The sequence below is a fragment of the Emys orbicularis genome, chromosome 1 (genome assembly GCF_028017835.1).
Source record: "Emys orbicularis isolate rEmyOrb1 chromosome 1, rEmyOrb1.hap1, whole genome shotgun sequence".
Lineage (NCBI taxonomy): Eukaryota > Metazoa > Chordata > Testudines > Emydidae > Emys > Emys orbicularis.
This window is the reverse complement of record NC_088683.1, coordinates 365,560,249-365,583,493: the sequence shown is the minus strand read 5'-3', so window position 1 is coordinate 365,583,493 and position 23,245 is coordinate 365,560,249. Positions and strand designations below refer to the sequence as shown.

Genomic DNA, 23,245 nt, shown 5'->3' with positions numbered 1-23,245 from the left:
ACATTAATTCAGTCTTCTCCAAAATACAGGCTTTCCTACCCTCCGGTTCCATCCTCCACCTTTATTCAGGACCCCCTGCTTGCTGGGGTCAGTCTTGTTTCAGGCTTGCTGCAACCTCACTGGCTTCTCCCCATCTGGTACCCATGATATCTCAGTTCCTTTCCCCTGGGCTGAACCAGGGCAGCTGTCTGTCCCCTGCTTGTGTTGCCCATCATTTGAGAGAGGATTCAGCCTGCCTTCCCTTCTACAGCTCCTCCTGTTTTTCCTGGAGTAAAGGGAGCCATGCCCTTCTCTCCAAGGCCCTTGTCCCAGGCCCTTAAAGAAACAGTAGCCTGGGATTTCCCTGGGACCATCTTCCTCCCTCCCACTAGCTGGCTCTACAAATCTCCTGTCAGCTCCAAAAGTCACTGACACCCCTAATCTCTCATACCCATAAAGGGGACAATCCCCAACACACCACCTCTAATGGCCATTGAATTAAGGTGTACAACGCATCCTGAGTTGAGGAAGAGAGTCCCAAAATGCAGAGTTGAAGTCCCAGTGTGGGCTGAAAGACTCTGGAACAGCATTTGTCCCGAATTCCCTAGAGTGCCAATCCATATCTGCTCATGGACACAGCCACTCTTTTCACTGTTGGGGGGCTGAGGTCCTTAGTCCCCCCTCGCTATGAGGTCCCACCCTGCTCGTCTTTCCCCCAAGGCCACATCCCCTGAATGGGGCAAGTGGAGGGTCTGGGGTTTCCCATAGTGGCGCTTCCTCCCTGGACTTCTTTTACCATGGCCTGGCTCTGAGATCCGGCCTGGTCAGAGGGTGGGGCTTGGGGGAAGAGAGGGAACAGGAAGTGGGAGTTCAGGGGGGAAAAGAGCACCAGGGGTGAAGACATGAAGGGGGTAGGGCGCCTGCATTTGTCCTGCTTTTTCCTTTTGAGAAGGGGGTCACCTTACACTGAATGGGCTGGACTGGGACAGGAGATAGCCATGACTCTGTTGGGGAGCTGAAGCCCTTTTCTACCCCTTTGCATTGCTCGGGCAGCAGAAACGGAGGGGAGGGGAATATGGGCCTGAGTCTCTTGCCTGTGTGTCAGACCCTCACTCACACAGCCAGTACCGCTCTGCTTCCATGTGCAGTGACCTCAGGAAGTGTGCTGTGTGCAGAGCCACCAACGGTGGTGATGAGGAGGGGGTTGCCTGAATGGCTTCTCTTGCAGCTCCTGCAGTAATGATGTCTCTGGTATGACTCAGTCACAAGCACCTGGCTGAAGGCGTGGGGGAATGGTGGGTGTCTGTGCCCCTTGAATACCCCTGACAACAGCTGGTGCAGACCCCATGGATCACACAGCACCCAGAGTGCTAAGGAAGGGCCAGGACTGTGACCACAGAACAGCTCTGCAGCTTTTTTCATGGCCCAAGGATGTTTAACCAGAGACGGGACATTGACAGGCCAGGTGCAATGGGAAACAATATCCACGTCCCTTCTCTTTATTGAGAGTATTGTCAGGAATTCTGAGGTTGGAGCAGACACTGATATGGTTCTTTATGGGCCAACATCCTACCGGTTCCCTGGCTCTCCACAAACACAGTCACATTGTAAATGCTGCTGCCTGCCTTGGTCTCCTTTCCCCAGTGCACTACTGTCCTCCCTCAACAGTGGGTGGAAACAACCCCTATAACATTGCTTCAGGCCTTAGACTCCATCTGAACCTGTCTGTACAGAGTGGAGATCAGTATCTCATGTTATCACAGATACAAGGGTCCAGGATGGAATAAGTTGACGTGTCCCATGTTTCTTGTTTCATATGCTACCAGCACTGGGGCCGGGTGATAAACTGACCCTTCACTTCACGAACACCCTGATTATCCTTGAACGAAGGTGTTTGCTTTTCACGCTGTACACGATTGGGTTAATCAGAGGAGGAACCAGAAGGTTGACGTAACCCAGGACGATCTGAAGCAAGGGAGAAGAGCCATTCCCGAATCTGTGTATCAAAGTCAGGCTGAACTCTGGAGTGTAGAAAAGCAGGACGGCACAGAGGTGAGCGACACAGGTGTTCAGGGCCCTGAGGAACTCCTTGTGGGATGCGATGCTCAGCACAGTTTTGAGGATCATCACGTAAGAGAGGAAGATGAGCAGCGAGTCCAACACCAAAATTATGACTGTAATAAACAAGCCATAGATATTGTTGACACTGATATCCGAACAAGCCATCATCATGACCTCCTGGTCCATGCAGTAAGAATGGGAGAGGACATTCACTCGACAGTATTGGAACTGTTTCAGGAGAAGGGGGAGTGGGAGCATTATGGCCACCCCTCTTAGAACACACACCAGTCCCATCTTGGCTATTCTCGGCAGGGTTAAGATGGAGGCATATCTCAGCGGATCACGGATTGCGATGAAGCGGTCAAAGGCCATCAACAAGAGCACAGAAGATTCAATGCAATGAAGTGACTGGATAAAAAATAACTGGCCAAAACAGGCATCCAAACTGATCTCCCTAGAGTTAAACAAGAATATGCCCAATATCGTCGGCATGGTGGCTATCGATAAGCCAAGGTCTGTGACGCCCAACATGGAAAGGAAAATGTACATGGGCTCATGGAGGCTTGGATCTGTTTTTATAATGAACAGAATGAATGAATTTCCTAATATTGAAATAACATACATTAAGCAGAAGGGAAGAGAGATCCAGAGATTGTGGATGTGTTCCTGCCCAGGTATCCCGGTGAGAAGGAGCACTGTGAATTTGAATTTGGTGTCATTGACAGCTGACATTATATACTGGGGAGATCCAAGAAGCTTTGAACTTTCCTTCCTGAAAGAAAAAAGAACAGGAAACTAGATGTTATTTAACAAGACATCTTTCTGCTCTTAGTACATGTCTAGAGACTCCCAGGAGCTAAAGAAAAATTAGCAAAAACCAAGTCTTGGATTTACACCACCGATAGCAAGATAGACATTCCCAGACTGGATCAGATCCGTAGCCCATCTAACCCAGTATCCACTGGCCAGTTCCACATTCTTCAGAGGAAGGTGGAAGGAGACCTGCAATAGGCAGTTCTGAGATAACCTGCTCTCATAGATTCCCCCTGACACCCACTAGTTAGAGATATTTTGTGGTGTAAATCAGGAAGGCTTAGAGCCATTCAAAGGGTTTTCAAATCAGTCCTTACTAGTGTATTTGGATTTTCTGGTTACCCATATAAACACCCAGTCCCTCTATGAATCCTGCTAAGCTCTTTGCTCCATTCATATCCTGTGGCTGGGAGTTCTGCAGCCTACTTGAACACTGTGTGATTTTACAATTGTGACCTTCCCACAGACACCCTTTCTGGCCCTCCACTTCTGAGTGTGGCCCATTGTAAAATGACGTATATTTATCTGTGCGGCATTGAAGATATTTGTAAATGTGTTTCATTTCCTCATTTTATATATATATAATTATTTTCTCCATTCCTGAGAGTCCAAATTGTGCCACTGCCTCTTTTCAGCACATGGGGAAAATTACCAAGTCCATGTTCTGAATTCACTAACATTGACTTCAACTGCGTCACTCCAGATTTACATGTGTAAATTCGATAAGAACCAGGCTCTATTCATTTTCCCTCAACAAATGCTCCTGGTGATACACTCTGACCCCCAAGAATCCCTCCAGGAGAAGCTGAAGTACGTTGCCTGGCCAATGTTGACTGAATCCAGAAAGTCTGATCATCCTACAGGTTTCTCTTCATCCTTAGAGGAACTGCTCCCTCTCCCCGTCCTAGGGTCTGTAGCTATCTGCAAAGATACAAGCTGACGTGGAAAGTTACTTCATTTGGGCAGGGAAAGGGTTGGCCTCACAACTGTATGAATAGTGCAAACAGTAGGTTTGCACTAATATCCTCTTCAGTGTGCAAGTTACTTCAGCCATGCTCGTGTAAGGTGATAATTAAATACAACCACTATTACAGTCCCATTTCCTGCACCTCTGCCCTATTCTTTGCTGAAACACAGACCAACAGTCTTTTTCTCAGGTCTTTTTGGAAAGTCTTGCTCATGACCATGATTAGAAACAACTTCTTGTTACTTACCAGGAGACAGTATCATACAAGTATTCAAAATCTTTATTAATGATCTGGATGATGGGATGAATTGCACCTTCAGCAAGGTCACAGATGACACTAAGCTTCGCGGGAGAGGTAGATACACTGGAGGGTAGGGATAGGGTCCAGAGTGACCTAGAAGAATTGGAGGATTGGGCCAAAAGAAACCTGATGAGGTTCAACAAAGACAAGTGCAGAGTCCTGCACTTACGATGGAAGAATCCCATGCACCGCTTCAGGCTTGGGTCTGACCGGCTAAGCAGTAGTTCTGCAGAAAAGGACATGGGGATTCCAGTGGATGAGAAGCTGGATATGAGTCAGCAGTGTGCCCTTGTTGCCAAGAAGGCCAACAACATATTGGGCTGCATTAGTAGGAGCATTGCCAGCAGATTGAGGGAAGTGATTAGTTCCCTCTATTCATCACTGGTGAGGCTACATCTGGAGTATTGGGTCCAGTTTTGGTGTCCCCCCCCCACCCCCCACTATAGAAAGGATGTGAACAAATTGGAGAGAGTCCAGGGTAGGACAATGAAAATGATCAGGGGGCTGGGGCACATGACTTATGAGGAGAGGATGAGGGAACTGGGTTTATTTAGTCTGCAGAATTGAAGAATGATGGGGGATTTGATAGCAGCCTTCAACAACTAACTGAAGGGGTTTCCAAAGAGAATGGAGTTTGGCTGTTCTCAGTGTTGGCAGATGACAGAACAAGGAGCAAATGTCTCAAGTTGCAGTAGGGGAGGTCTAGGTTGGCTATTAGGAAACCCTACTTCACTAGGAGGGTGGTGAAGCACTGGAATGGGTTACCTAGGGAGGTGATGGAATCTCCATCCATACAGGTTTTTAAGACCCGGCTCCACAAAGTCGTGGCTGGGATGATGTAATTGGGGTTGGTCCTGGTTTGAGCAGGGGGTTGGACTAGATGACCTCCTGAGATCTCCCAACCCTATTCTTCTATGATTCACAGAAAAAGGAGTTCATAGCATAAAACCTTTCCAAATACTATATGGAGTACTTTCTAAAGCAAAATCCATTAAGCAGTAAAGTTACCACTGCTCCTTCCTGTAGAGATTCTAACAATTGTGCTGCTGGCTTTCGATATACCTGCATGTCATGAAAGTTTGATGTGTAAAATTTGTATTACAATTAAAAATGTTGACATAACATTTACATATCTGTATTTTAGTACACACATGTCAGCCCTGTCCTTCCACTCCGATCTTCTTTCAGAGGTGATTTCTCAGGTTAGAGTGGGACTTAAAATGTAGCGTCTGTCATCTGGATTTCTTCAGAACCTGAAAAGATTGCAGTGTCTCAGCCCTCATTCAGTCACTTGTCAGAAAACAAAAGTCTAGTGGTTCCCCTGTCCCTAGGTTAATAGCTGACTGGTTCTCCTCAGGTTCTGTTCTGTCAGTCTGTAGCCTGTATCCGGAGTGGTAACAGGCATTGGATCAGTATAGAAAATATTCATTCCCTGAGCTCTGACTCTCTAGTACATAGTAACCCCAGCACTTGTTATTCTGCCAGAATGATGGTTTGCAGAAAGTGGATTTGAAAGTCAAATGCATGAGTATTCATGGAAATGGAACTTCATTTCCCACAGGAAAGTAGTTTATTGCTCTCTCTGACTGTCTCTGTCCTGTATTAATAAAATCTGTAGCACCCAGGAACGGCATGGGGACAGACATGGAGCTGAGCTGCCAAAGTGAATGTGTATGTTAAGCCCAGTTGTTGGGATGTTTGCTGTAGAGCTATATTGGGTTAACTTTTGGGATGTTTATGTTAAGGCTTTATTAGGTGTAACCAGTATGGCTCTTCTTAGTTCAATAGCAGGCTGCTGGAAAACAAACAGGATGGGAAGGCACAGATCAAGAAAAAGCCATCGCTCAGTCAGCACTTCAGGGAGGTTGAGAGACAAGACTGGAGCTACAAGTTGGGAAGAGCCTATTTCCGGGCTCCAGCCATGTTACACAGCTTACTTTGCCAGCGCTGGGTGTCTGTGCAGAGATGGGGCAGCTGTTGCTGAGAAGCTCTTCAGACTGCAAGGACAGACACCGCTGGGGAAATCTGAAGGCCCTTGGCCTGCCTGTGTCTGCATCAGAGGGGGAGGACTTGGAGTCAGAGATGTGTACAGACTGTTCTTGGAAAACCATCTTATTCTCCCATGTTACGCTTTATTCCGTCGTTTCAGATCAAACAGTATTTTTGTTCAAGAAGGCTGGCTGGTCACTCATCTCAGCATTAGTCACGTGGTCACAAAGGGAGGAACCACAGGTGCTGAACCCACTGGGACCTGCTGGGCAATCACAGTCCCCCCAGAGTGTGTTGTAGCCCAGGGCCCAGTCTGAGGATGGGAGGATCACAGGATTCCACCCCATGAGAGGGAAGGTTATGAGGTCTGACATCTGGCACTTGGAGACCAGAGAGGGGTCAGAGATGCAGGTAGTCCTGTAACGCTGAGGGGTATCTATAGGGCAGAAGTGCTGGAGCCCTCAGCCAGTCAGGAAACAGAAATATGCCCTATAGGACCTGTTACCACAGAGCAACGCAGCTCTGAATTCCTGCTTTCACAATCGATCCAGAGAATAAAACCTTTGAAAATGCATTTGCTGGTTCAATTTCCAGGAGCAAATAAACTTCAGGCGAGTTGGGAACTAGTCACGGATATTCCATGTGGTCTCCTCTCACTCATCCCTTGGTACGATCAGGCCCAGAGCACACGGCAAGGGAATCCTGGAGAAATCCTGACTTGGGGCATCGGGGTTTTTACACTCTAAACTCTCTTTGAATGTCAGATTTCTGTGTAGCTTGAACAACCCACCGTGGATTATGGGCCTACGTAGTGGAGGGGTTCCCAAGCTACCTAGTGCTGCCTGCCCTCCAGCCCCATAACTGAGTCACCCCGACAGCCCAGCTGAGTCCTCTGCCACTGCACAGAACATCTGCAAATGGAAACAGCTTGCAGCCTTTCCCCTAGACTTCACATTTTAAAGATAGTGAAACCTGCCAACGTACCCAATTCCTGCTAGAAGGGGAGCCGCTGACACCAGACGTCTTCACCTTAAAGGACAAGGAGTCATCGGAGAGGTTGCACAGGCAGCAGGCAGTATCTGTTCAGATAGGAAGGCAGCTGTATTTATGAAGCATGCCTGCACATTCCCTTGGGGGCCACTTGGCCATCAGGGAACTTGAGATGCTTGGCTTCATGTGTACCAGCTTTAACCCCATCACAGACAAATGCAAACTGCAGGAAGCCAAATCACAGAGGATGCCTGGGCATGCTACACAACTGAAGTGCGGCACCAGCCCTGCTGAAGGCTCTATTCCTTAGAATCCGAGCTTGTCATCACTGTTCATATGCTTCCAATTAACCTCATGGCTACTTCGGGGGTGGTGAGGGGTAAAGATGATGCTGTCACAGCTGTGATATGGATGAAATAATAATAATTATAATAATAATAATAAATGACCAGATTTCTCAGCGGCTGCACTCTTTCCTACATTACAGACCCAGGGTGCAGGCCAGGGAAGTGAAGGGAGATTCCGCAAGGCTCCCTACATAGAAATTTCCATCAGATCGTTCCAGGAGTCGAGGTCCCTTTCCTTCTCCCTGAGGAATGAAAGGCAGGACCCAGGATCTAGGGATCCCCAAAGTTATGCACAGATCTCTGTGATCCACTGGTAGTTAGGCCCTCTCACCCACAATCTCTGGGCCTTCACAACTGCTTTAGGACCCTCTCCAGCTCCCTGCTAGCACACGTTCATCAGAGATGTGCTACCTGGGCCTCTCACAGCGGCCACTGCCCGCAGGATCTGCTGAAGGGGCCTTGTACAGGGTGGAGGCGGCTGCACAGAGATAGGAGGGCTGCTTAGAGTAGATGATGAACACAATACCCCAGCCATAGACTGGGCAGGAGGTTTTGACCTTTCCATACCCAGAGTCCAGCCATAGACTCATTCAGTGCAAAATTCATTTATGTTGCGAGGAAGCAGCAAATGAAAAGCCTCACATTTCTGTTGTGGAGCCAAGAAGCTGCAGCTGGGCAATATCATGGCAGATGAGCTTTCAGAGTAAAATGATCTATTTTGTATGAACACTCTACCTAAAATATGGATGAAAAGGAAACATTTAAGTTGGGGTCAAAATTTAAATGTGGGGAATATCTGTTATCTAGCCCAGCTCTAGCCCCTGTCAGCACTAGTCCCCATCAGCATCCCACACTGAACAGCCCCTGGACGTCGGCTAGGGTGGCTATGCCAGCTCTGTAACACAGGCTGGTCTGTAGCAGCCCATCGATCAGTGGAACAAGATAAGAACATAAGAACGGACTTATTGGGTCATATCAGTGGCCCATTTAGCCCAGTGTCCTGTCTTCTGACAAGTATCAGGGGGTAGCCGTGTTAGTCTGTATCTACAAAAACAACAAGGAGTCTGGTGTCACCTTAAAGACTAACAGATTTATTTGGGCATAAGCTTTCATGGGTAAAAACCTGCATCCGAAGAAGTGAGGATTGTCTTCTGACAGTGATTAGTGCCGATAGTTCAGAGGGAACTAACAAGTTGAGTGCAATTATCGAGTGATCTATCCCCTGCGTCTGCTCCCAGCTTCTGTCAGAGGTTTAGAGACACCCAGGGCATGGAGCTTCATCCCTGATCATCTTGGCTAATAGCTATTGATGGACATATCCTCCAATAACTTATCTAGTCCTGTATTTGACCAGTTATTCTTTTGGCTTTCAGAACATCCCCTGGCATTGAGTTCCACAGCTGACTGTACTTTGTGTAAAAAGTACTCTCTTTTGTTTGTTTGAAACCTACTGCCGACTAACTTCTTTGGATGACCCCTGGTTCTTATGCAGGGGTAAATAACACTTCCTGGTTCACTTTCTCCACAGCACTCATGATTTTATAGACCTCTATTATATCTCCTATCAGGGTTCCCTCCCCACTCTGAACTCTGGGGTACAGCCATGGGGACCCTCATGAAAGACCCCGTAAGCTTACTTCTACCAGCTTAGGTTAAAAACTCCCCAAGGCACAAATTTTCCCTTGTACCTTGGATTAGGTAATGCTGCCACCAGGTGATTAGAGAAAACTCAGGGAAAGGACCACTTGGAATTCCTGCTCCCCCCTAATATCCCTGCAAGCCCTACATCCCCTTTCCTGGAGAGACTTGAGAATAAACAAGATGAGCACAGACCAACCTTGGTTTTTTTTAGGACACTAAAAAAAATCAATAAGAAAAAAGGGTAAAAGAAGCACCTCTGTAAAATTATAATGGAAGATAATCTCACAGGACAATCAGATTCAAAACACAGAGGATTTCCCTCTGGGCAAAACCTTAAAGTTACAAAAAGAAAACCAGGAATACACCTACCTCTCAGCACAGAGAAAATCACAAGCCACTGCACTTGTCCTTGTTGAACCTCATCAGATTTCTTTTGCCCCAATCCTCCAATTTGTCTATCCCTACCCTCCAGTGTATCTACCTCTCCTGCAAAGCTTAGTGTCATCTGTGAGCTTGCTGAAGGTGCAATCCATCCCATCATCCAGATCATTAATAAAGATTTTGAATAGTTGTATGATACTGTCTCCTCGTAACTAACAAGAAGCTGTTTCTAATCATGGTCATGAACACAATACCTCTGCAATACCTGTGCAAGACTTTCCAAAAAGACCTGAGAAAAAGACCACTGGTCTGTGTTTCAGCAAAGAGTAGGGCAGAGGTGAAGGAAAGGGGAGTGTAATAGTGGTTGTATGTAATTATCACTTTACACGAGCATGGCTGAAGTAACTTGCACACTGAAGAGGATATTAGTGTAAACCTACTGTTTGCACTATTCATACAGTTGTGATGTCAACCCCTTCCCTGCCCAGATGAAGTAACTGTCCACGTTAGCTTGTATCTTTGCAGATAGCTACAGACCCTTGGACGGGGAGAGGGAGCAGTTCCTCTAAGGATGAAGAGAAACCTGTAGGATGATCAGACTTTCTGGATTCAGTCAACGTTGGCCAGGCAACGTACTTCAGCTTCTCCTGGAGGGATTCTTGGGGGTCAGAGTGTATCACCGGGAGCATTTGTTTAGGGAAAATGAATAGAGCCTGGTTCTTATCGAATTTACACATGTAAATCTGGAGTGACGCAGATGAAGTCAACGTTAGTGAATTCAGAATGTGGACTTGGGGATTTTTCCCATGTGCTGAAAAGAGGCAGCGGCATAATTTGGACTCTCAGGAATGCACAAGGGGAGGTTTAGCCTTCCTAGGCCTATTATATTCACCACCTATGGTTGTTGGGATTATGTTTTTCCAATGTGCATTACTTTGCATTTATCAACATTGAATTTCATCTGCCATTCTGTTGCCCAATGTCCAAGGTTTGTGATTTCCCTTTGTAACTCTTCACAGTCTGTTTGCACTTAAATGTATTGAATAATTTTATCTCATCTGCAAATTTTTCCACCTCATTGCTTATCCCTTTTTCCAGTTCATTTATGAATATGTGGAACAGCACTAGCACCACTCCAGACCCTACTCCAGACCCCAGGACGACCCCACGATTTACCTCTCTCCATTCTGAAAACTGACCATTTATCCTACCCTTTGTTTCCTATCTTTTAACCGGTTACTTATCCAGCAGAGACCCTTCCTTCTTTTCCCATGACTGCTTACTTTTCTTAACATAGGAACATAAGAACGGCCATACTGGGTCAGAGCAAAGGTCCATCAAGCCCAGTATCCTGTCCTCTGACAGTGGCCAATGGCAGGTGCCCCAAAGGGAAAGAACAGACAGGTTATCATCCATGCCCTGTCACCCAATCCCAGCTTCTGGAAAACAGAGTTTAGGGACACCATCCCTGCCTATCCTGGCTAATAGACATTGATGGACCTATCTTCCATGAATCTATCTAGCTCCCTTTTGAACCCTGTTATAGTCTTGGCCTTCACAACACCCTCTGGCAAGGAGTTCCAGGGGTTGACAGTGCATTGTGTGAAAAAATACTTTCTTGTGTTTGTTTCAAACCTGCTACCTATTAATTTCATGTGGTGGCCCCTTGTTCTTGTATTATGAGAAGGAGTAAACACTTCCTTATTAACTTTCTCTATACCACTCATGATTTTATAGACCTCTATCATATCCCCCCTTAGTTGCCTCTTTTCCAAGCTGAAAATTCCCAGTCTTATTAATCTCTCCTCATACAGAAGCTATTCCATATCCCTAATAATTTTTGTTTCCCTTTTCTGAACCTTTTCCAATTCCAATATATTTTTTTGAGGTGGGGCGACCACATCTGCATGAAGTATTCAAGGTGTGGGTGTACCATGGATTTATATAGAGGCAATATGATATTTTCTGTCTTATTATCTGTCCCTTTCCTGATGATTCCCAACATTTTGTTCGCTTTTTTTTGACTGCTGCTGCACATTGAGTGGATGATTTCAGAGAACAATCCAAAATGACTCCAAGATCTCTTTCTTGAGTGGTAGTAGCTAATTTAGACCCCATTATTGTATATATATAGTTAGGATTGTGTTTTCCAATGTGCATTACTTTGCATTTATCAACATTAAATTTCATCTGACATTTTGTTGCCCAGTCACCCAGTTTTGTGAGATCCTTTTGTAGCTCTTCCAGTCAGCCTGGGACTTAACTATCTTTAGTAGTTTTGTATCATCTGCAAATTTTGCCACCTCACTGTTTACCCCTTTTTTCAGATCGTTTATGAATATGTTAAATAGGACTGGGCCCAGTATAGATCCCTGGGGGACACTACTATTTCCCTCTCTCCATTCTGAAAACTGAGCATTTATTCCTACCCTTTGTTTCCTAACTTTTAACCAGTTACCAATCCATGATAGGACCTTCCCTCTTATCCCATGACTGCTTACTTTGCTTAAGAGCCTTTGGTGAGGGACCTTGTCAAAGGCTTTCTGAAAATCTAAATACACTATACCCACTGGATCTCCTTTGTCCGCATGTTTGTTGGCCCCCTCAAAGAATTCTAGTAGATTGGTGATGCATGATTTCCCTTTACAAAAACCATGTTGACTATTTCCCAACAAATTATGTTCATCTATGTGACTGACAATTTTGTTCTTTACAATAGTTTCAACCTATTTGCCCGGTACTGAAGTGAGACTTACTGGCCTGTAGTTGCCAGGGTCAGCGCTGGAGCCCTTTTTAAAAATTGGCGGCACAGTAGCTGTCCTCCAGTCATTTGATACAGAAGCTGATTTAAATGATAGGTTACAGATGACAGTTAGTAGTACTGCAATTTCACATTTGGCTTCCTTCAGAACTCTTCGGTGAATACCATCAGGTCCTGGAGACTTATTACTGTTAAGTTTATCAATTTGTTCCAAAACCTCCTCTAATGACACCTCAATTTGGGACAGTTTCTCAGATCTGTCACACAAAAAGAATGGCTCAGGTTTGGGAATCTCCCTCACATCCTCAACAGTGAACACAGATGCAAAGAATTCATTTACTTTCTCTCACAATGGCCTTATCGTCTTTGAGTGCTCCTTTAGCGTCTTGATCATCCCGTGGCCTCACTGGTTGTTTAGCAGGCTTTCTGCTTCTGATGTATTTTAAAAAAAATTGCTATTACTTTTGGAGTCTTTGGCTAGCTGTTTTTCAAATTCTTTTTTGGTCTGTCTAATTATATTTTTACACTTTATTTGTCAGAGTTTATGCTCTTTTCTATTTTCCTCATTAGGAATTATCTTCCACTTTTTAAAGGATGCCTTTTTGCCTCTCACTGCTTCTTTTACTTTGTTGTTTAACCACAGTGGCTCTTTTTTGGTTCTCTTACTATGTTTTTTTTTAAATTGGGATACACATTTAAGTTGAGCCTCTATTATGGTGTCTTTAAAAAGTTTCCACGCAGCTTGCAGGGATTTTACTTTTGGTACTGTACCTTTTAATTTCTGTTTCACTAACCTCCTCATGTTTGTGTAGTTCCCCTTTCTGAAATGAAATGTTACAGTGTTGGGCTGCTGCGAAGTTTTCCCTGCCACGGGGATGTTAATTTAATTATATTATGGTCACTATTACCAAGCAGTTCAGCTATATTCACCTCTTGGACCTGATCCTGTGGTCCACTTAGGACTAAATCAAGAATTGCCTCTCATCCTGTGGGTTCCAGGACTAGCTGCTCCAAGAAGCAGGAGTCAAGAAACTTTATCTCTGCATCCGTTCCTGAGGTGATATGTACCTAGTCAATATGGGGATAGTTGAAATCCCACATTATTATTATTGAGTTTTTTATTGTAATAGCCTCTCTAATCTCCCTGAAGATTTCAGAGTCACTAACACCATCCTGGTCAGGTGGTCTGACGAATATGCTACTGCTATATTCTTATTTTTCAAACATGTAATTACTATCCATAGAGATTCTATGGCACAGTTTGGTTCATTTAAGGTTTTTACTTCATTTGATTCTACGCTTTCTTTCACATATAGTGCCACTACCCCACCAGCACAACCTGTTCTGTCCTTCCGATATATTTTGTACCCTGGTATTACTGTGTCCCATTGATTATCCTCATTCCACCAGGTTTCTGTGACGCCTATTATATCAATATCCTCATTTAATACTAAGCACTCTAGTTCATCCATCTTATTATTGAGACTTCTAGCATTGGTATATAAGCATTTTAAAAACTTGTCATTTTTTGGCTGTCCCCTATTGCATGATGTAATTGAATGGGCCTTTTTTTAAATTTGAGTGTTTCTCATCAGACCCTCCCTGTATTTTATCATTTTCCATCCTCTCCTCCTTATTAGGACATAGGGAATCTCCGTTTATAGATCCTCCCCTAAGGGGTGTCCGAACCACATGCTCCTCCACACCTGTCGGCTTTCCCCCAGCCCTTAGTTTAAAAAACTGTTCTATGACCTTTTTAATTTTAAGCGCCAGCAATCTGGTTCCATTTTGGTTTAGGTGGAACCCATCCTTCCTGTATAGGCTCCCCCTCTCCCAAAAGCTTCCCCAGTTCCTAATAAATCTAAACCCCTCCTCCCTACACCATCGTCTCATCCACACATTGAGACACTGCAGTTCTGCCTGTCTAACTGGCCCTGCGCGTAGAACTGGAAGCATTTCAGATAATGCTACCATGGAGGTCCCGGACTTCAATTTCTTACCTAGTAGCCTAGTAGCCTCCAGGACTTCTCTCCTATCCTTCTCCATGTCATTGGTACCTACATGTACCACAACTACCAGCTCCTCCCAAGCACTACACATAAGCCTATCTAGATGTCTCGAGAGATCTGCAACCTTCGCACCAGGCAAGCAAGTCACCATGCGGTTCTCCCGATTATCGCAAACCCAGCTATCTATGTTTCTAATGATCGAATCGCCCATTACTAATACCTGGATCTTTCTAATAACTGGAGTTCCCTCTCCCGGAAAAGTATCTTCAGTGTGAGAGGATATCACAACATCATCTGGGAGGAGGGTCCCAACTATGGGATCGTTTCTCTATGCTCCAGTTGGATGTTCTCCTTCTCTGAGGCTTTCATTCTCCTCAACAGCACAGAGGCTGTCAGACCGGGGGTTGGACCATTCTACTGTGTTCCGGAAAGTCTAATCTATGTACCTCTCTGTCTCCCTTAGCTCCTCCAGCTCAGCCACCCTGGTCTTCAAAGTCTGTACATGGTCTTTAACGGTCTTCTTTGGTAAGGGACCTTGTCAAAGTTTTTCTAAAAGTCCCAGTACACTATATCATCTAGATCACCCTTGCACACATATTTGTTAGTCCGATCAAAAAATTCTAATAGATTGGTGAGGCATGATTTCCCTTTGAAAAAAACATGTTGAGTGTTCCACTGCAAATGATGTTCCTGCGGGTGTCTGATAATTCTGTTCTTTACCTTAGTTCCAAATAATTTGCCTGGCACTAAAGTTAGGATTACTGGCCTATAATTGCTGGGATCACCTCTGGAGCCTTTTTTAAAAAACAGCACGATATGAGCTATTTGCCAGTCACCTGGTACAAAGCCTGATATAAGTGATAGGTTACATACCACAGTTTGTTGTTCTGAAATTTGATATTTGAGTTTCTTCGGAACTATTGGGCGAATGTAATCTGGTCCTGTAAAAAGCAACAAAGAGTCCCGTGGCACCTTAAAGACTAACAGATGTATTGGAGCATAAGCTTCCGTGGGTGAATGCCCACTTCGTCAGACGCTGCTTAGTTTATCAGTTTGTTCTAAAACCTCTGTGATGGGTTGTCCCCCTGGTTTGGATGTTGGTGGAATCACTGAAACCCCTATCCATTCAGCACGGCTGGCCTCTCCACAATGCTCTTCTGTTGACACAACCATCTTCTCCAGGGCCTGCTATCATCCAGCATGACAGCAGTTGGTGTCGCACAACCAACTGAACTACCTGAGTGCTTTACCTAAGCCACTCAAGGACAAAGAGGAGACAACAGACAATTTCCCATCTCCCCAGCCTTGCACCCTTGCTGAAGTATAAACCCACAATTATTCCATCTTGTACTGCACAGGGATCTGCACAATGCATACTCATTAATATATGTCACTTTCCCCTGATGTGGTAAAGATATGCAAAAAACTTTGTTTAGAGAGCTGAGATTTTCCAAGACACGTCACTCAAACCACACTGGTTATGATAAAACATAAACAAGTTTATTAACTAGGGAAAGATAGATTTTAAGTGATTATAAGTGATAGCAAGCAGATCCAAGCAGATCATGTAGCAAATAAACAAAAATGCAAACTAAGCCTAAAATACTAGATAGACTGGATAGACTTTGGCCTCAGACTTCTTTCTCCCAACCAGATGTCTAAGATGAGGCCCCTGTGGTCATTGATCCTGTCATAAATATAAAGGGAAGGGTAACAACCTTTATGTATGCAGTAACATCAAATCCCTCCTGTCCAGAGGTACAGAATCACTTTACCTGTAAGAGGTTAAGAAGCTCAAATAACCTGTTTGGCACCTGACCAAAAGGACCAATAAGGAAAGAAGATACTTTCAAATCTGGGGAGGGGGGGAAGGTTTTGTTTGTTCCCCCTCTGGACAGAGAGACACCAAGCAGGTAAATCATCTCCTGACAAGATACCTGAAATGATACATCTAAAATTACAGAAATTGTAAGTAAAGGCATGGAAATGTGTTAAATTATCTTTTGTTTTAGCTTGTGAATTTTCTCTATGCTAAGAGGGAGTTTTATTCCTGTTTTTTGTAACTTTGAAGCTGAGCCTAGAGGGGAATCCTCTGTGTTTTAAATCTTTTTATTTATCCTGTAAAGTTACCTTCCATCCTGATTTTGCACGTGTGATTCTTTTCCTTTTAAAAAAAATAAAATTCGTCTTTTAAGAACCTGGTTGATTTTCAGTGTCCTAAAAACCCAGGGGTTTGGTCTGTGCTCACTTTGTAACCAATTGGTTAGTATATTATTCTCAAGCCTCCCCAGGAAAGGGGCTGAAAGGGCTTGGGGGGATATTTTGGGGAAACAGGGAGTCCAAGTGGCCCTTTTTCCTGGATTTTTGTCTAAATCATTTGGTGGTGGCAGCAATACTATCCAAGGACAAGGAAAGGAATTTGTGCCTTGGGGAAGTTTTAACCTAAGCTGGTGGAATATAAGCTTAGGGGGTCTTTCATATGGGTCCCCACATCTGTACCCCAGAGTTCAGAGTGGGGAGGGAACCCTGACATGGTGGGAGCACGGTGGGATGATTTTGAACCAGAAACACAGACCTCAGGATTTTAAAAGGACACATTATTTTTCTTTTGGCTGATTGAAAACCAGGGAGGTGTTTTTTTTATTTTTATTTTTATTTTTATTTTTATTTTTAACGACCCCCCCCCTTTTTTTTTTTTTAGCTGAGAGCAGCTGCGGGTTTTTTTTTTATTTTTTTCTTTGCCTGAGGGCAGAGTAGTTAAGTTCCTGCAAGGGAATTCACAAGCTGTTTTTTTTTTTGTTTCTAGCTCTTGGGTTAGGCTAGGCTAAGCACAGGAAGGCTAGGATGATGGAAAGTGAGGTCCAAAAGAAACTAGAATTAGCCAGATTGGAAGCTGAAGAGAGACTGAAAGAACGTGAAAGACAAATGGACTTAAAGTGCTTGGAGATGGAAGCAGAGGAGAGGAAAGAGGTGAGACATTTGGAGATGGAAATGGAGGCAAAATGCTTGGATACGGAGTTAGAGCTAAAGGGGTTCAATCTGGAAAGGGCTACGCTGGGTTTACCAGATAACCCTAACAGTCCTTCTCCAGGTACTGCTCCCCATTCCAAAAAATTCCCCACCTACAAGGCAGGCAATGATACAGAGGCCTTCTTAGAAAATGTCCAAAGGGCCTGCCTTGGGTACAGCATCTCTACAGACCAGTACATGGTAGAGCTGAGGCCGCAGCTCAGTGGATCCTTAGCAGAGGTGGCAGCTGAAATGCCTAAAGAACACATGAACAGCTACAAACTTTTTTAAAAAAAAGCCAGACCAATGTCAGAGGTGTTGCTCTGGTGAACCCTGACATAGTCCTGATCTTAGGGTCTCAGAGTATCTGAGCACCTTGACTATCTTTATCCTCCCACCACCACTCTGAGGCAGGGCAGGGCTATTATCCACCTGTGCAGAGGCTCAGAGACAGGCAATGTCTTGCCCACAGTCACACACAGCAAGGCAATCAAACCCAGTTGTCCTGAGTCACAGAGCCGTGCCCAGACCACAGGGCTAGTATTCCAGCCATCTGAGTGGTGACAGGCCTGGCTCAGTTCTCTGCTGCACCAGCAGAGCTCCCCGCTGAGCTGCAGCAAGTGGGGATGGCCAGGAGCCTGTTACCAGGGCCGTCCTTAGGCACATGCAGCATATGGGGCTGTGTAGGGCACCCAAAAATTTGGGGAACCACTGGGTCTTAGTGTCCACCCCTCCTGCCTCTTCCTATCACTGTTCTGATCCTTTCTGCAGGCTCCCACAACTAGCTGCTGCAGCCTGGTGACTCTTATTCCAGAGGGGATCTAGTAACTTCAAAGTGAAAAGGCCTTCCAGCCTGCTGGACCTATTAGCACAACATTGAAATGGTTAAAGAGCCATTCAAGAGGTAATGAAGCCATTCAACAGGCATTTTCCAACCCCTAGGTATATACTGTTAGTTTCTGAATTTACTGACAAAAACAGTTGTGCATCACTGTCATATTTACTCAGAACATGTTAGTCTTCAGGACCTTAGTTTAAAATTTGCTTTAATAATATTTCATTAGAAGATTGCTGAAGATTATAAAGTTACATCTCTAGAAAACCTTGTATAAATTTTTAGATCCACAATCTGAGTATTCATCTTTAGCCTTAAATGTTTGGATCTTCAGACATTTTTTTAAAATAAATCCTTCAAAAGACCCCCCCTTATCTAAAATACACATTTTAATTTTAATTACTATAGTACAAAAAACTTGCTTCCAAAGTCTTCCTATCTTTTCTGTCCATCCCTTTCACCCTTCACCCCCCCGTTGAAGAGAGCCCTTAAAGGGACATCACCCCTTTCCTTCCAGATAGCTGGACAAACGAGTTTCCCTTTCTTTACTTCTGACTATTTGATGAGCTAGTTTTAAAACAACCTTCCAGCAAAATCAGTACCTTAGTAAGACATAAAATCCTTTGTTATGCCTAAAATCTTTGGAAACATTTTTTTTTAAAGTAGGTGAAATTTCATAAACACGTCTGTTGTTAGGGACATCACACAAAGTGTTCCCTTTTTCCAAAAGCAATGAACATTATTATGAACACACTAAACCTCTGTGACTGATTAATTTAAAATAATGTCTTTGTCTCAGTGAGTTAAATATATAGTAATCTGTAATGATTACTTTATGAAGGCTTAAGAGTACATGAGTTCTGAAGAAGTGAGTTTTTTTTACCCACAAAAGCTTATGCCCAAATAAATCTGTTAGTCTTTAAGGTGCCACCGGACTCCTTGTTGTTTTCATTTAAAATATAAAATCAGCTCAGAAATACTGATTAAGAAAATGTAAAACCAAGAAGAGCTGCATCATGTATTCCATAATATTTAATGTTGTATTCAGCAGGACAGCTGACTCACCCTTACTACAAAGTTTTTGCAAATAAATCTCTGACAAACTTCAGGGTATATCAAAATACCTGTGACTGACATTTTTTATGCCTAAATTTAGTGCTTTTAATTAGATACCTTCTGCATGTCCAGTCTTCACCTTCTGGCATGCAGTGGAAAACATATCCATTTTCTTTAAAAAAAAAAACCCAACACTCTTCTGCAATTTCTTTCTAATGTCATTTGCTTCATTGGGGTTCAGGGATGTGGCTGGAAGGGGGTGAGCAGGGAGGGGGAGGGAAGAGAGGAGGGAGACAGTGGGGAGGGGTGGGGCCGGGGCAGAGTGGGCCGGTGTTTGGGGCGGAGCAGGAGTGGACTATGGGTGGGGCACAGGCAGAAGAGGTGGCCTGGGGCGCTAGCCTCCCCAAGCAGCAGCTTCACCCTCTGCCCATGGCAGCAGGTAAGAGCGGGTCGGCTCCCGCACACCCAGCACGCACTGCAGTGTCCTAAGGCAGGGGCCGTATTTACAGCGCCGAATGCGCCGGTGCCGCGCATTCTGCGTGAGGGAGAGGGTACGGGGCTCTCTGCGGGGAACTGTGACTCTTTGCCACTGTGAGGCGGGCTGGGCGGCTCGATATCCTTTACTGCCTCATCCCTTTCCCCCCCTCCGGGCTGTGAGCCCAGGCTGCCATCGGGCATAGGGGCACCAGTTTAATAATACTGCATAAGGCCCCATAAATCTTAAGGACGGCCCTGCTGGTTACAGGGGTTTGATTCACTGGCCTGTTCTCCCGCTGCCTCAGCAAAGTTTAGAGCAGCCTGGGGGTGGGTTGCAAGAGCACAGCCCACTCTGGCCGAGACCTTGTGGACAGGGGCCGCTCCAGAGTGCCACCTTGTGGCCTAAGATAGCCCTGCAGGCACCCTGCCCTTCCCTCTAAGGTCCTTGCAATGATTTACTCTCAGCCTGGGATACTTGAAACAAGAGCCCCCTTTGTGGGGTCACATTAATTCAGTCGTCTCCAAAACACAGGCCTCCTACCCTCTGGTTCCATCCTCCTCCTTTACTCAGGAACACCCCCACCCTCCTGTTTAGTAGGGTCAGCCTTGTTTCAGGTTTGCTGCAGCCTCACTGACTTCTCCCCAGCTGGCACCCAGGATATCTCAGACCCTTTCCCCAGGGCTGAGCCAGGGCAGCTGTCCGTCCCCTGCTGGTGTTGCCCATGTTTCTCGAGAGGATGCAGCCCGCCTGCCCTCCTAAGGCTCCTCCTGTTTCACATGGAGTGAAGCTTCTGTCAGCTCCAAAAGGCACAGGAATCTTAAAGGGCCACACCCTGAATCAGGGGTTCACTGACACCCCTAATCACTCCAACAACAAAAAGGGGATACTCCCCAACACATCACCTCTAAGAGCCACTGAATTAGGGTGGACCACCCATCCTGAATCGGGCAGGAGAATCCCAAAATACAGACTTGAAGTCCCAGTGTGGGCTGAAAGACTCCAGAATAGCATTTGTCCCGAATTCCCTGTGGTGCCGATCCACACCTGCTCATGGGCAGAGCCACCCTTTTCACTGGGGGGGGGGCTGAGGTCCTTAGCCCCCACTCATGATGAGGACCCACCCTTATCCTCTTCCCCCCAAGGCCACATACCCTGAACAGGAAACGTGGAGGGTCTGGGGTTCCCCAGAGTGCCACTTGCTCCCTGGGCTTCTTTTACCACAGCCTGGCTCTGAGATCCGGCCTGCTCAGTGGGTGGGGCTTTGGGGAAGAGAAGGAGCAGGAGGTGGGAGTTCAGGGGGAAGGAGAGGGCCAGGGGTCAGGCCATGGAGGTGGCAGGGCTCCTGCATGTGTCTTGCTTTTTCCTTTTGAAAAGGTGGCCAACCTCCACTGAATGGGCTGGGCTGGGACAGGAGATTGCCATGACTCTGTTGGGGAGCTGAGACCCTTTTCTACTCCTTTGCATTGCTGGGGCACCAGAAATGGAGGGGAGGGGAATATGGGCCTGAGTCTCTTGCCAGGACTCCTGTGTGTCAGACCCTCACTCACACAGCCATCTCTGCTCTGCTTCCGTGTGGAGTGGGCTCAGCAGGTGTGCTGTGTGCAGAGCCACCAACGGTGGTGGTTTGGGTGTTGCCTGAATGGCTTCTCTTGCGGCTCCTACATAATGATGTCTCTGACACGACTCAGTCAGAAGCACCTGGCTGAGGGAGTGGGGGAAGGGTGGGTGTCTGTGCCCCTGGAATAGCCCCTGTCGACACCTGGTGCAGTCCCCATGGATCACCCAGCAATCAAGAGCACTCAGGAAGGGCCAGGATTGCGAATGTAGAACAGCTCTGCAGCTTTTTTTATGGCCTGTAGATGTTTAACCAGAGATGGGACAGTGACAGGCCAGGTGCAATGGGAAACAACATTCACCTCCCTTCTCTTTATTGAGAATATTGACATGAATTCTGAGGTCGGAGCAGCCACCGATATGGCTCTTTATGGGCCAACATCCTACTGGTCCCCTGGATCTCCATGAACACAGTCACTCTGTAAATGCTGCTGCCTGCCTTGGTCTCCTTTCCCCAGTGCACTGTGCTCCCTCAACAGTGGGTGGAGACAACTCCTATACCATTGCTTCAGGCCTTAGACCCCATTTGAACCTGTCTGTATAGAGTGGAGATCAGTATCTCATGTCATCACAGATATAAGGGTCCAGGATGGAATAAGTCGCCGTGTCCGGTGTTTCTTGATTCCTATGCCACCAGCACTTGGGGCGAGTGATAAACTGACCCTTCACTTAACGAACACCCTGATTATCCTCGAACGAAGGTGTTTGCTTTTCACGCTGTACACGATTGGGTTCATCAGAGGAGGAACCAGCAGGTAGATATAGCCCAGGACAATCTGAAGCAAGGGAGAAGAGCTCTTTCTGAATCTGTGCATCAAAGTCAGGGTGAATTCTGGCATGTAGAAGAGCAGGACGGCGCAGAGGTGGGCGACGCAGGTGTTTAGGGCCCTGAGGAACTCCACGTGGGAGGTGATGTTCAGCACTGTTTTGAGGATCATCACGTAAGAGAGGAAGATGAGCAGCGAGTCCAACCCCACTGTTATAACTGTAATAAACAAGCCATAGATGTTGTTGACTGTGATGTCCGCACATGCCATTGTCATGACCTCCATGTGCAGGCAGAAGGAATGGGAGAGGACATTGGTTCGACAGAATTGGAACCTTGTCAGGAGAAGGGGGAGTGGGAGTATTACGGCCACCCCTCTTAGCACAAACACCAGTCCCATCTTCACTATTCTCGGCAGTGTTAAGATGGAAGTATATTTCAGTGGGTTACTGATTGCGATGAAGCGATCAAAGGCCATCAACAAGAGCACAGAGGATTCAATGAATGTAAACGAGTGGATGAAGAACAGCTGGGCAAAACAGGCATTGAGGCTGATTTCCCTTGAGTTAAACAAAAATACACCCAGTATTGTCGGTATGCTGGCTATCAATAAGCCTAAGTCTGTGACAGCCAACATGGAAAGGAAAATGTACATGGGCTCATGGAGGCTTGGATCTGTTTTTATAATGAACAGAATGAGTGAATTTCCTACTATCGAAATAGCGTATGTTAAGCAGAAGGTGATAGAGATCCCGAGATGGACGTCTCCCTTCCCAGGTATCCCAGTGAGAAGGAACACTTCATAGTTGTATTTTGTGTCATTGACAGCTGACATAATGTACTGGGCAGGTCTGATGAGTTTTGAGCGTTTCTTCCTGAAAGGAAAGAGAAGAGGAGATGAGACAACTAGCTGATATTTAACGAGACATCTTTCTGCTCTCAGTGCAAGTCTAGAGACTCCCAGGAGGTCAAGGAAAATCAGCAAAAACCTAGTCTTGGATTTACACAACAAATAGGAAGATAGGCACTGCCAGACTGGATCAGACCTGCAGTCCATCTAGCCCAGTATCCAGTGGCCAGGTCCAAATGCTTCAGAGAAAAGTGGAAGAAGCCCTGAAAGAGACAGCTATGAGATAACCTACTCCTAGGGAAAATCTCTCCATGACACCCACTAGTTAGGCATATTTTGCAATGTAAATCAGCCCTTCCAAGACATTTTTTTTAAATCCCCACTACCGTAGTTGGCTT

General features: G+C 45.7%; 2 protein-coding genes across 2 annotated transcripts; both read right to left on the bottom strand.

Annotated features, from left to right (window-relative positions):
* Window positions 1-1,833: 1,833 nt before the first annotated feature.
* On the bottom strand, window positions 1,834-2,772 carry LOC135895685 (olfactory receptor 51G2-like). The gene has a single exon (XM_065423832.1). The coding sequence runs from the start codon at window positions 2,770-2,772 to the stop codon at window positions 1,834-1,836; it is 939 nt and encodes a 312-aa protein (XP_065279904.1).
* Window positions 2,773-21,896: 19,124 nt separating this feature from the next.
* On the bottom strand, window positions 21,897-22,832 carry LOC135895704 (olfactory receptor 51G2-like). Its single transcript, XM_065423850.1, has one exon. The coding sequence runs from the start codon at window positions 22,830-22,832 to the stop codon at window positions 21,897-21,899; it is 936 nt and encodes a 311-aa protein (XP_065279922.1).
* Window positions 22,833-23,245: the final 413 nt, after the last annotated feature.

What these genes read in the sequence shown, in the direction of transcription:
- LOC135895685 (XM_065423832.1), bottom strand. Translation starts at nt 2,772, where the DNA reads ATGTCAGCTGTCAATGACACCAAATTCAAATTCACAGTGCTCCTTCTC.
- LOC135895704 (XM_065423850.1), bottom strand. Translation starts at nt 22,832, where the DNA reads ATGTCAGCTGTCAATGACACAAAATACAACTATGAAGTGTTCCTTCTC.